The 12,131-nt window shown below is 55.1% G+C and overlaps 1 protein-coding gene across 11 annotated transcripts in view; it reads right to left on the reverse strand.

The window, feature by feature from the left end:
• SAMD11 (sterile alpha motif domain containing 11) overlaps positions 1 to 12,131 on the reverse strand; it is a 158,788-nt gene that overhangs the window by 6,632 nt on the left and 140,025 nt on the right. For all 11 annotated transcript variants that reach the window (XM_062603969.1, XM_062603911.1, XM_062603956.1 and 8 more), the window contains 3 exons: positions 7,411 to 7,526; positions 6,973 to 7,051; positions 6,025 to 6,728 (listed from right to left, as the gene is read on the reverse strand). In XM_062603969.1, coding sequence (XP_062459953.1) covers positions 6,025 to 6,728; positions 6,973 to 7,051; positions 7,411 to 7,526 — 899 coding nt within the window. The remainder of the gene's footprint in view (positions 1 to 6,024; positions 6,729 to 6,972; positions 7,052 to 7,410; positions 7,527 to 12,131) is intronic.

The raw sequence follows: 12,131 nt of genomic DNA on the forward strand, positions 1-12,131 counted from the left end.
TGGGGAAGGGATAGGGGGAAGGGAGAGGAAAGAAACAACCCTCAAGGAGGGTTTCTCCACACGCACCGCAAAGCCAAAAGCTCTGCCTGCCCTGTGGGCTGCTTCCCCCCATCCCTGCTCCTGGCGACGTGCTCCGAATGGGAATGGCCCCGGCACCTCTCCCTGGTGGCCGCTGCCTTGCCGGAGCCTCAATCACCACAGAAGAGCTCGCTCCATCCATGGGCTCATTTTCAGTCCACCCCGGTCTGAAGCATCCACGGGATCGGCTGCCTCGGAGCGCGCTGGAGCTGGGTGATGGGATGACCCCCGCCAGCCCCTGGGGCACTGAGACAGCCCAGCTCTGCTCAAGCCCATGAGTCAATGCTCTGCAATGCAACAGCGGTTCAGGTCCCAGCCCTGTCACCACTGGCAGAGGTGATGGGTTCCAAAGGGGGGGAAGAGCCCCCCCAGCCCTGCATCCGCGGCGCCTGACGGCACGGGATGGGCTGGCGCCAGGAGCTAAAGGAGAGGCACAAAGAAACCCCAGGCAGTTAACTCCTATCTACTGCAACGGGTCACAGGGAAACGCAGCAACAAGCAACGAAGAAACTGAGTTCCAGAAGACCCCGCTTCATGGGGCAGGAATAAAAGGTGCTGCCAACCTGTGGAACTCACTGCTGCATGGTACCATTCAGACCAAGGGGACATGCACAGGGCTACGAACATCCATGGTTACAGTGGATAGAGAAGAGTTTATGAGGGGTACAAAGCAAGAGATGAGCAGAAAAGGTCCTTCCCCCAGGGATCTATCACACCAAAACTCTTGGTCCTGTAGGCTTAAGGTCTGCCCAGCACCATGGATATAACTCCCCTCCTTGGCTCCTGTCCACAGCAGGCTGGGTATCAGACACAGGCTCCCATGAAGTAAAGACAAGATAAAGTGGGATGCAACAAAATCCTGCTGGGAAGCACAAGCCCAGAGAACAAGGGGCCAATTCCCTGGGGAATGACCAGGTCAGAGGGAAGAGGCACAGGAAGAGCAGTGCCACGCGCCGAGTCTCCACTTGTTGGCAAAGCCACGGGCACATTCCAAAGGCACAGGAAAAGGACAGGAATTACACAGGAAGTCATCATGCCAATCAGATGGTTCTGAAGCACCGGCCGCGGTCAGACACCCGGTAATCATTTCCATGATGGTTCCGCTCCCAGCTTCCCGCTTCCCTTCCCAACCTCCGCACTGTTCCTGTAGTAGCACCACCACATCCCTCCCTCCCTCCCTCCCTCCTCTCGGGGAAGGAGACGGCAACGTCTGCTTCAGCTGGAGCTGCAGCTGATGGGCATTCCCAGTGCAAACAGACCAGTGCCAGCACCCACTGGAGGCCAGGCAGCTCCTCATTCCCTTTGCTCCCTCTCCTTCCAGCCTGAAAAGGTTTCCATCACTTGTGTGTGTGTAACAGCCATAGGGAACCACTGAGAGCTCGGTGCCTGTCGCTGCCGAAGAGGCACCCCCAGGCAGAGAGATGGACACGAGCCCTCGTTCTCATTCCCATCCCCTTTCCCAGCTGCTTGCGCTGAACCCCACAAAGCACTCCAAGGGCTCAGGGTTTTTTTCCCTTTATTTGCCCTTTCAGGAGAGGGTTTTCCCTTCTCCTCCTTTCAGGAGGGGTGGCTGCGGTTTGGGAAACAGGGGAAGTGCAACTGAACTCAATTATTCCAGGCACAGTCAATGCCCGGGCGAGACACCTCCATCTGCAGCCGGAGCGGGTGCCTCTGAGGGGATCGGACTGTAGCAGCCAACTGCTTCCAAATGAGGTACTTCCTTATTCCAAAAGCAAGCCAAGGATTGAGTTGCAGCAACGTGGTGCTTGGGAATGACTTCTCCAGCCAGGGCCATCCTCAGGGTTTAAGCTCAGCCTGGTCACCAGCACGGGCAGAGATTCAGCCCAGACGCCTCCTTCACAACTGGCAAGGGATGCAGGGACCGGCATAAAGCTTCCCTATGCTCCCTTCTCCTGCACGCCAGCAATCCACGAGCTGCACCACATCCAGGGTCATTCCCAGGGCTCCTGACACTGCCCCGGAGCTGGGCTAACAACTGCTTCTCCTACATAAGCCTTTCTCCTCTGTGGTTTCCTCTCCCTTGTCTCTTTGTGCCCCCACAAGGGGAGGGAGACATTGTGATGCACACAGAGATGCACACACAGAGTGAGCCTGCTGTGGCCAGCACAAGGCAGCCCCTCTCTATGGGAACCAGGAATATTTTCCACATACCCACACACAGAGGAATACAACACGGCCAAAGTATTGATCTCAGAGAGTTTGTCTTCCCTTCCCATCTGTACCAGGGAAACAGGGACTGACTGCTGGACATTATCCTGGGAAGGGGAAGGTAAACATCAATACTTTGGGTTCTGGCCTATGAGTGATTCCTATGGCACTGAATTGAAAGCAAGAGGGTGGGAACCTATTCCCACTGGAGTGAGTGGTGAAACACCCCTATTCCCTGCAAAAAAAGCCCCAAATCTCAAAGCTCCAAAGACTCAGTCATCACCCTGTGTATTGAGCACCCCTCAAGCCCAGGCTGTGAAGCCTCAGCCCACTGGTCCTTTCCAACTCTGAAGCCCCTGGAGCAGAAGGGCTCTTGTCCTTCCTCCCCAGGAAGACACAGCATCGTCTGCTCCATCTCTGAGCGTGGCTGCTCCACTCACCTCTGCTCTGGCAGCCTGGACAATGATAACAAATAGGTGCCAAGCAGCAGGAAGGGATGCACCTTCTATTATAATAATGACATGTCACTGGCTCCTGCTGGACTCCGAGGATGCAGAAAGGGCAGCATCCATTCCCTGCCAGGCCTCCTGTGTCTGCCTCTGTGACAAATGATGGTCTGAGGGCCTGGTAATGGATTATGGAGCCATTTCACCAGATGGGGCCCAGCGTGCAGGGACTGAAAAGCATCCATCATCCCAAGCAAGGGTCTTAGAGCCAGGTGCCTATGTAAAAGCCCTCACCATCCATGCTGCAACCCGTTTGTAACTTCCCTTCCTCCTCCTGATACCCAGCTGCTCCAGAAGACCAGCTAAAGGCTGAGCAGGTCAGGGAAAAGCAATCCTGCCCATCCCAGGAAGGGAAACCTGTTGGGAATCCAAGCTGCATGGAGACGTGGGAGCTTTTTACTCCTGCCTTCACAGGAGACATTCAGGTGCCAACTGGGAAATCAGTGCACAAAGCACTGGGTTTAATCAGCTTTGCTACCACACTGTAACCCCTCTCCCTGTGCATACCCCCGCCTCCTTCCCTCACACTCAGGTCATGGAGCGGCGCTGGAAGGCTTGTGTTAATTGCTCTCCAGACTATGGATCGATGGGAGGATTTTAGCCTCCTGCACACTCCCCATCCTTCACCTTTTCCAAAGGACGGGGCTGGCGGTGGGAGGAGGAAGGGAACAAGGCTGCTGAAACCTCCTCGAGATGAGCTCATCGAGCAGCAGCCAGATCCCTGCAAGGCAGCTTAGGGAATCGACCCACCTCTGCCTGCCTCATCGATATCCGTCCCAGCAGGGATAGCAAACAGCTCTGCCTCCAATGAGGAGCCTCCCCTTGCTGGGAGGCTGCTGCCTGGAACTCAGAGGTCATTTTCAACCAGCCCCTTCCCTCCTTTCCTGCCTCTGGCTGTTCCTTTTGGCCTCCCACACTAACTGCCTTGCTTAGGTGGTTACATTATAATGGCAGCCTGCAGTGTGCAGCACACCATGATCATCCAGGCCAAAAGAGCAGTCCTGGTGCAAAAACAGTCCTTGTTCAGCCTGAAGAAGAGAAGGCTCCTGAAGGGGAGATCTTAGAACAGTCTTTGATACCTAAAGGGGCTACAGGAAACCTGGAGAGGGGCTTTGGACAAGGGCCTGCAGGGACAGGCCAAGGGGAATGGCTTTAACCTGCCAGAGGGGAGACTGAGATGAGCTCTTAGGCAGAAGCTCTCCCCTGTGAGGGTGCTGAGGCGCTGGCACAGGGTGCCCAGAGAAGCTGTGGCTGCCCCATCCCTGGCAGTGTTCAAGGCCAGGCTGGACACAGGGGCTTGGAGCAAGCTGCTCTAGTGGAAGGGGTCCTTGCCCAGTGTTGGAACTGGGTGAGCTTTAAGGTCCCTTCCAGCCCAAACCAGTCTGGGATTCTATGCAAAAGAACTATGGAAATGACCCTGGGGGTGCAGGTCTGTCTTCAGGTGATTTGCCTTCCCAAAGGCCAAAGCAACACTTCTTCACTGACACACGTTACCCCAGCATCCCTGCAGCACTTGGATCAACACCACCCTCAATATTCCAGCTGCTGAGCTCCCCTCTCAACCTGCTGTGCTGCATCCCACAAGTGCCCCAAGGCTGTTCCAGACGAGAGCTTGTGCTATGGGGTTGCACAGTGCCTAAATTCACTGATGCCCCATGAATATTAACACGTGAAGCTGGCTGAAAGCAACAGAGCCCGTTGCTCTGTTGCTAAAGAGCTACAGCCCTGGAACAGGCTCCACAAATCACACGTGGGCAGTGAAACACAGCCCTGATCTTTGCCGAGGCCTCCAGACACGATCCTGGTATAAATTGGAAGTGATAATAATAAATGGCCCATTACAGCAACTCCTGCACTGCTGGCGGAGGAGGAACCCCATGCACCAGCCTGGCCTCCCTGCAGAGCCTGACGCAAGCGCTGAGCGCCACGCTCTGCCTTTCCCTTCGGAATGCCAGGAGGAAAGGGCTCCTGCGAGGAAGCCTCGGCAGCCCAAGGCAGCAGCAGTATTTATCACGTTGGCCACCTGCCTGTCCGAGGAAAATCGCTTCCTCCTTCCTCGTTGGAAGGCAGCTCTAATGAGCGATGGGCAGCCGCCTTCCCAGCAGCGGCGGCTCTTTGCACAGGCAACGGGTGGCCCCAGCGACCCACATGCTGTGCCCCCCTTATTAGCAGGTCCGACCTCCTGCTAATTGCTCAGCCAAGTAATTAGCTGAGGCAGATTTTGGCTCTGGGCTAGACCAGGGCAGAGGCAGACCAGCCACCGGGGTCCGAAACCCTGCTTTGTACCACACGTACTCACCCTTCCCTTCTTGGCTGCCCATCTCCACAGCCCAAGGGGCTGCTCTGTGGGGACCAGAGGCCAGCCATGACTTCCCTGCCTGCCTGTCCCATCCAGCAGGCACTGATCCAGCTATACCAGTGCCTGAGAAATACACCATAGGCAGGGGAAAGAGCCCTCGTAGCTCTGCCCCGGAAAAGGGGCACAGCAGGGGTAACTCCGTCACCTCCAAGGGCACGGGCAGCCAAGATGCTTAAATCACTGCCAGGGAACTCTCCCGACACCCCATCCCAAAGGTGCTGTCTCTGCTCCCCTGGGAATGTCCCAGATATGGCACTCAGCAGGGAGGAAAACACTGCAGCCTTAATCCTTCATTTCCCTAACCTCAAGCCATGGCAATGCAGAGAGGGAGAACCAAACACGGGGGAACCAGTCGGTCACTGCCCAGCCCTGCACATCCCCAGTGCCATCTGCAGCTTTCCCTGTGGAACATCCTCATCCTCACCCCCAGACGCAGCCATCCCATCCTGGCCAACTCTCCTTCAGTCCCCTTATCCTGCTCTAGAGCTGGGTGTTTCTCTCCAACCTGAACACTCCTTGGAAATCACATAAGCCCAGATGTCCTTACAGCCTTTTAGGTCACCCTTCCAGACACATTACTTCCATCCCTTTACTTTGTAGGCTGTTGCCTCTCCTTGAAGGCCCCATAATTTACTGGTATCTGTCCCAAAAGATGCCTTCCAAAGAAGGCCCAAGCAACTGCAAGATCTCTTAGTCCATCATACTGGGATCTCCCTTCTCATGTGCTTGGGACTCACTTTGTTCCTGCCCTCCTCTTTATTTGCTTCATTGCAAACGGAATCCTATTTATGAATTAAAAGGGGTTTGGTTCCCAGCAGAGAAAAGAGAACTCCAACCACACTGCCCAACACAGAGGGGGAAGCATCCCACTCGCAGCACTGCAGAACACGCGGCTGCAACGCGAGCGCTCACCTGCGTGGAAGTACGGGCTCATGGTGTACGGGAATCCGAAGGGCAGCGGCTGAGGCGGTGGGAGGGAGGCTGGCGGCAGGTATTTCACCTCGGTTTTGTTGATGCCTGGCCCCAGCAGATGGCTGGGGGACTCGGCGCTGGAGGAGCTGCAGGGAGCGGTTTGACCGGGAGCCCCTTCACCCAGCTCCTTGGCCCCCTCGCACGCTTTGCCCGTCTCTTTGCACTCCTTAAGCTCCGCGGCCGAGCTGCTGCTCTCGGCCTTCAGGCTCTCGGGCTTCTCATCGCTCACATCCGCATCGCTCTCCGAGTCCTTCATCTCCTCGTCGTTACAGTCCGGAGCGCCATCGCGTGCCCGGGGCTCCGCCAGCTCCTTGGCCTCGCTCAGGCCCTGCGGCTCGGCGCGGTGATGCGCGGCTTTGCGGCTGCCGCGCCGGGGCTGCTCCTTGGGCGGCGTGGCGCTGCTGGGGACGCTGGGGTTGAGGGACAGCAGGGGGGTGTTGTTGTGCCGCAGCACCAGCATGGCGTTCCGCCGGGACAGCTCTTCCCGCAGCGGGTGCCCCTCGGGAATGTCGTGCACGTTGCGCAGGGCCGGGTGGTCGGGGGGCAGGCCGGGGTGCAGGCTCAGAGGGTCTCCAGCCAGTAGCCTTTGCCTGTGGAGGTTCTCCAGCTCCTTCTGGCGGATGATCTCGGCTGACATCTCCAACCTAAATCGGGAGAGGCAGAGGGGGAACGTGATGGAGGGCTCTGGGAATAACCTGCTAACCCACCAGAGCTTGCAGGATCCAAGTGTCACCTCCACATCCACACTTTGCTTCACCTGGACGCTGCTCTGTTGCCTGTGCACAGCCCACCCAACACAACATCCCACATTCCTCTGCCTGATGCCAGGGAAAGGAAGGACAAACCCAGCTCAAGCCCAAGCCCAGGCTGGTCCTACGCAACCCTCACCTTGCCAGGTTTTGCTTCCGTAGCATCTCTTGCTGCCGTGCAAACATCTCTGCTTGTGCTGGCTGCAGGAACCCGTAACCTGGGGACAGGGAGAACGATACCATGGGGTTAATAATGTCAGCACTGACTCTGCCAACTCAGGGCCAGCTCCCCAGAGAGCTAACTGAGAGCTGCCTTTCTGTTCTGGAGCCCATCTATTCCCCCACTCCCAAGGCAGAGCAGCCTGCTGCTGAAACACTGGACAAGAGAGGATGATGGGGATTGAAAGAGAGAGCAGCCAAGGCAACCTGCTCCTATGGCAGCAAAACAAGGGTGAACTCAGCACAACAGCCATAAGGAGACACAGAAATGCGCCTGGGCTGTTTGGCTGAAGGACAGTCCCAGCCTGCACCCTCACTATTCCCTCACCCTAGCCGAGTGTGTTTCTTCTGCACTCACCTGGTGTCTGGCACAGAGCTGAAGGCACCCCGAGGAAAGGAGGTCTCAAGTGGGGCCCCAGGGCAATGTGGGGTGCGTTCTGGGGTGAGAGCAGAGGCGGTGGGTGGGATATCTCCCTGCAGAAGAGATCAGAAGAGAAATGAATGTCAGACACCTGAAGGCTCCATCCACAGCACCCAGAGGGCCCTGGCGCAGGAAGAACACCCCTTCTGCAGACAACCTGCATTTTGTAGGAGAGGCTGTTGTGAGACAGAAAGATTCCTCCTTGCCCATAAGCAACACCTGTATAAAGGAGAAAAGAAAGAAGCAGAACCAGAAGGGGAAGAAAGCAGCCAGGACTCCATAGGTCCTCCATACTTCCCACCTTGACATGTTTGCCTTTGAGCTGCGCTATGCAAGGGGGGTTTGGCTGCCCAGGGCTAGCAAAGGCAAGGCGAGAGAAAAGATGTGAGGCAGAGAAGGACACAGGAGACATGGGGATTGGGATGGGAGCAGGAAGTGCCATGGGGTCAGCAGAAAGGATACTGCTGGAGAAGGGGTGGGTGATGCTGGTCAGAATGGGTAGGTGGAAGAGGTAGGTCTGAAAGGTGGGAAGAGGACAATGCCTGGAAGCAAGGCAGGTAGTGCTTGCCTGTGTGGGCAGGAGCGGGGAAGGCAGGAAGGGAATAAGAGCCAAGGTCTCTTCCATTAGTCAGATCTGCCCTGGGAGCCTGCAAGCAAATCTGCTTTCCGGCTGCACGTCTCTTAATTCCTTTTGATGGCCACTTACAACGTTATTACCTTCAGCAGGGCATCCAGAGGCACAGCCGAGTGCCGTGCCGTTTATTTTCATTTTACAGTATCTCCCTATAAAATCTGCTTCAGGAGAGACCAGAGGGCAAAAAAAGGGAGCAAGAAGGCGCCTGTGGCTGGCACAAACAGACCATACACACAACCACGCTCCCCCTTTCCATGGGGGAACAGCACGCGAGTGTGAGAATCCCAGGCACCCATCCCCACATTACCACCATAGCTCAGGAAAAGCCAATGATTCTTTGGGAATGAGATGGGCAAGGAAAGGATTCCTGTTGTTCCCCCAGCTATTCCCAGCATAGCTTTATCCTCATTCTATGCCACACACTGACCCACCCACCAAACAGCCTGCGATTCCCCTTTGGAATACTCCCGTCTCCCTCCCCACTTCCCGCCTGCCTCTGCTCCCATTCCCCTGCCTGGCTCCATCTCTCCTTGCCTCCTTCCTCCCCTAGCTCTCCTCTAAACTAATTGCAGAGCCTGGCGTGTCTGGAGGAGAGCCACGGATCGATCGCTCGCTGTTGAAATGTTAATGCTAATCGTATCAGGGCTCCGCCAGCCCCTCGCACTTCAGTGGCAGCTCCAATTAATCTCAGGTAACGCAGCGCCTGACCTTCGGCTCCGAGCCGGGGCAGCAGCCAAGCGATGCTCATGTAATTACACCATGAAGTGTGTAATCACCTGCCCTAATCCCCGAGGCCTCACAATTAGCCGAGGCCTCGGTCGCTGGGCTGCCAAGTGCTTTTGCCACCCAGGACAGCCTGCAGATGAATAACGGACAATTAAAGCGGCATGACGGGGGCGAGGAGGTGTCCGTTCGATTGTAATTAGCTGTAATCATGGGCAGACGAGCCTGGCAGACGTGCTGCTCCCTTTATAAGAAGCAATTTAGGAAATCAAGTCGGTTTTAACCATTCCGTGGCCAGGCACGTGGTGCCCGTGCCCTCCCTGCCTGTTGTGTATGCAGGAAAAGGGGATCCTGTGTGAGAGAGCAAGCCCCCAGGCACACAGAGCTCAAGAGGAAATGCTAAACACAAAGAGAGTGGCTTGGTTTTAGCCAGGAAGGGCCAGTCTATGCCCAGGGAGCATAGTGTTTGATGGGGATCTGCAATGGACACTGCAAAATCAAAGGTTCTCTCTTTAGTGGCAGCCCAATGTTAATCAGAGGCTATTCTGATGCTTTAATGTGGCACTACAGGGCTTAACATTGCTCCCTAAGGAATTCACATCTAGTCGAGGCCCTGTAGCTCATTCCCTCTGTTTTTCACGGAGGGGATCAACTCATACTTTGGATTGGGAAGGGGGGTGGCAGGATGAAGCAGTGGCTGTGGGATCTGATTGTGTTGCCATGCTCATGGCTGAGCACTGCAGCTCACCGGGGCAGGGATGGAGGTCGTGGTAAGAGGGGGTTTAAGAAACACATTAGGAGCGACTTGGAACGTGAGAGGTCAGTCACTGCCCGTGTTACACACACAGCACACGCTGGGGATGAGTCCAAAGGTTTAGGGAACTCCGGGAGACACATTTGCATGTGCTGTCATCATTTCTGCCTGACACAGCGCATGGAGACCCTGGAGTCCTCCTCTCAGCGACCAAACACATGCAGAGCACAAAGCTGCTGGGTGAGCAGATAAACAGGACCAGCCAAAGGTCCTGCACCTGTGATATGCATGGAATCTGAAGTGAGGGAACGGAGGCTGCACACAGCCAGACACGAGACACTGCACCTCCCCTGCATCCCCTAATGCTCAGCATCACGTAACTGAGGAAGCAAGCAGGTATGCTCATAAATGGCTGGGGGATAAGAGACTCTTCTCTCTGTTAGACTGACTCTCCCCAGCTCACGTTGCAGACCCAAAGGAGGTGGTCCCCACCAAGGACAGACATCCCACAAACCCAGCCTCCTGCCATCCAGGAGCAGAACCTGTTGGAGCCTTCCACTGCTCCTTCCCAGCCCATCTGCCCCATCCTTGGCATGGAAACCTGGCACAGGAGGGAGGGAATGCGACCAGGCCATGTCCTGGCACAGAGCTGGGAAGCCCTCCCAGGCTGCCTGGTGCAGATACAGCCTATTGATTCCAAGCAAGCTTGGAAATGAACTGGCAACCCTGGAGTAAAAAGCCCCAGAGACCTCAACCAAAGCTACTGTGCTTTTAGGCAGACATGCACCAAAACACAAACCCTGGCATCCTTTCTCAGGCATGGATCAGCCTTGAACTCCCCATTAGTTTACTTCCTCCTCTTCTTCTGCCTTTCAGAGTAAGAGCTGAATTACAGGCCCATACCTGGAGAATGTGAATTTAGCCCTTGGCAATCGCATCTGATAAGCCTTGTCCTTACCTTGCAGAGAGCAATTCTGTGTTCCTGTATATTCCTCCCCACATCTCCCCTTTTCTTTCCCTCCCCCAGTATACCAGCTGGAGGCCTGTGAGCAGGGTATTAGGGGATTTGCACTGCATGCTGCTAAATTTGATATGTCCTTTAACAGGAGACAAATGGTTCACAAGGCTTAAAAAGTATCGACTTTTCTTTAACAATAAGCACTAATGGCCTTCAAATAATCAATATTTAAAGTCATTATGGGGTTACACATTATACTGTTAAAACCAAGCCTTTCACTTTAACCCCCTCATATCCTCCCAAGCAGAGAGCAGTGCTCTCCCCCAACTCCCTCCAAGCTCAAAAGAAAGGCTCGGAGCTGTGACTGGAGATGGGAGAGGGTCAGGAAATGCAGATTGAAACTGGCAAGGCATGGAAATAAATTCAGAACGGATGGAAGAGGGGGGAGAAAGAAAAGAATGCATGAAAGCTCTGCTTGCTTCTGCTTTGCATTTGATAGGAAGAGACACTTCAAACCTGAGGTAATAGGCAAGCAGCACACAGCTCCTTGCTGTCTGCCACCCACAGACGCTGTCTGGGCCAGGAAGGGCTTGCTAAAAATGGTGTTTGGGGTTTCCAGGCAAGAGACACACACTGACACTGCTCTCTAGGGCAGCAACGAGGCCTGGACACAGAGAGGGGTTGGTTTATGCTGCCAGGAGAAATTGCTCCTTCAAGTCCAAACTGGTGCTAAAACCACAGCAGTTAAATCGGGTCAAGCTCTTTGGCCTTGGCTCTGCACAATGGTCAGGCAGCTGGGACCTGGGAGGCATCCTCCCAGTGCAACAAGAGGGATACAGCATTCACAGCAGAGCTGAATGCTGGAGTGAGGAAGAGGAGGCTGGATGTGAGGTTGGGGTGAGGAAGAGGAGGAAAGAGAATGTGTTCAGAGAGGACAGCAGAACATACCCAAGGAGCCTGGGGTGTAAAGGAAAGCATCCGTGATGCAGGGAGGGGAATCAGGCGGTGAAAGAAAAACAGCAGCAACAGCAGATGGGAAGCACACAGTCCAAAAATCCTTTGCTGCCATTCCAGGCACACCCTTGCACAGAGAAAGGCCCCTGGGTGATGCACAGTGTCAGCCTTCTGCAAGGGAAGGGTGATGGGTGCATCTTTGAGGCTCTGTGGCTCCCACAGTGGCCAAAGAGCTCGGCTTCCCAGGACCCAGCAGATCAGGATGCTGATGGCATCTCAGGCAAGGCAGCATTTCTCGCTCCTTGGCATTCCTCCTGCCTTCACCCCATAATCATCTATGGTCATGGAAGATGAATTGTGCTTCTAATGCTTCTTACAGACAGCACCAGAGACTGTGGAATGCTATTGCCAAGGTACCTGCCTCAACACTTGCCCTTTCTCCAACTATAATGTGCCTTCTCCTCAACCTGTGAGAGGGGGGCAGGTTCTCCCACACAGACCCCATGCCATACACACGTGAACGAGCTCCTAGTAACTCATAACTGATCCATCACGTTCAGCCTAAAAGCTTCCCCACACCAACCTCACTGTCAGACAGCTCATCCAGCCTAGTCTGAGCACCCATGCAATAACTT

The sequence above is a fragment of the Pezoporus occidentalis genome, unplaced genomic scaffold (assembly GCF_034315485.1).
Source record: "Pezoporus occidentalis ecotype Australia unplaced genomic scaffold, CSIRO_AGI_Poc_V1 ctg119, whole genome shotgun sequence".
NCBI classification, from domain to species: domain Eukaryota; kingdom Metazoa; phylum Chordata; class Aves; order Psittaciformes; family Psittacidae; genus Pezoporus; species Pezoporus occidentalis.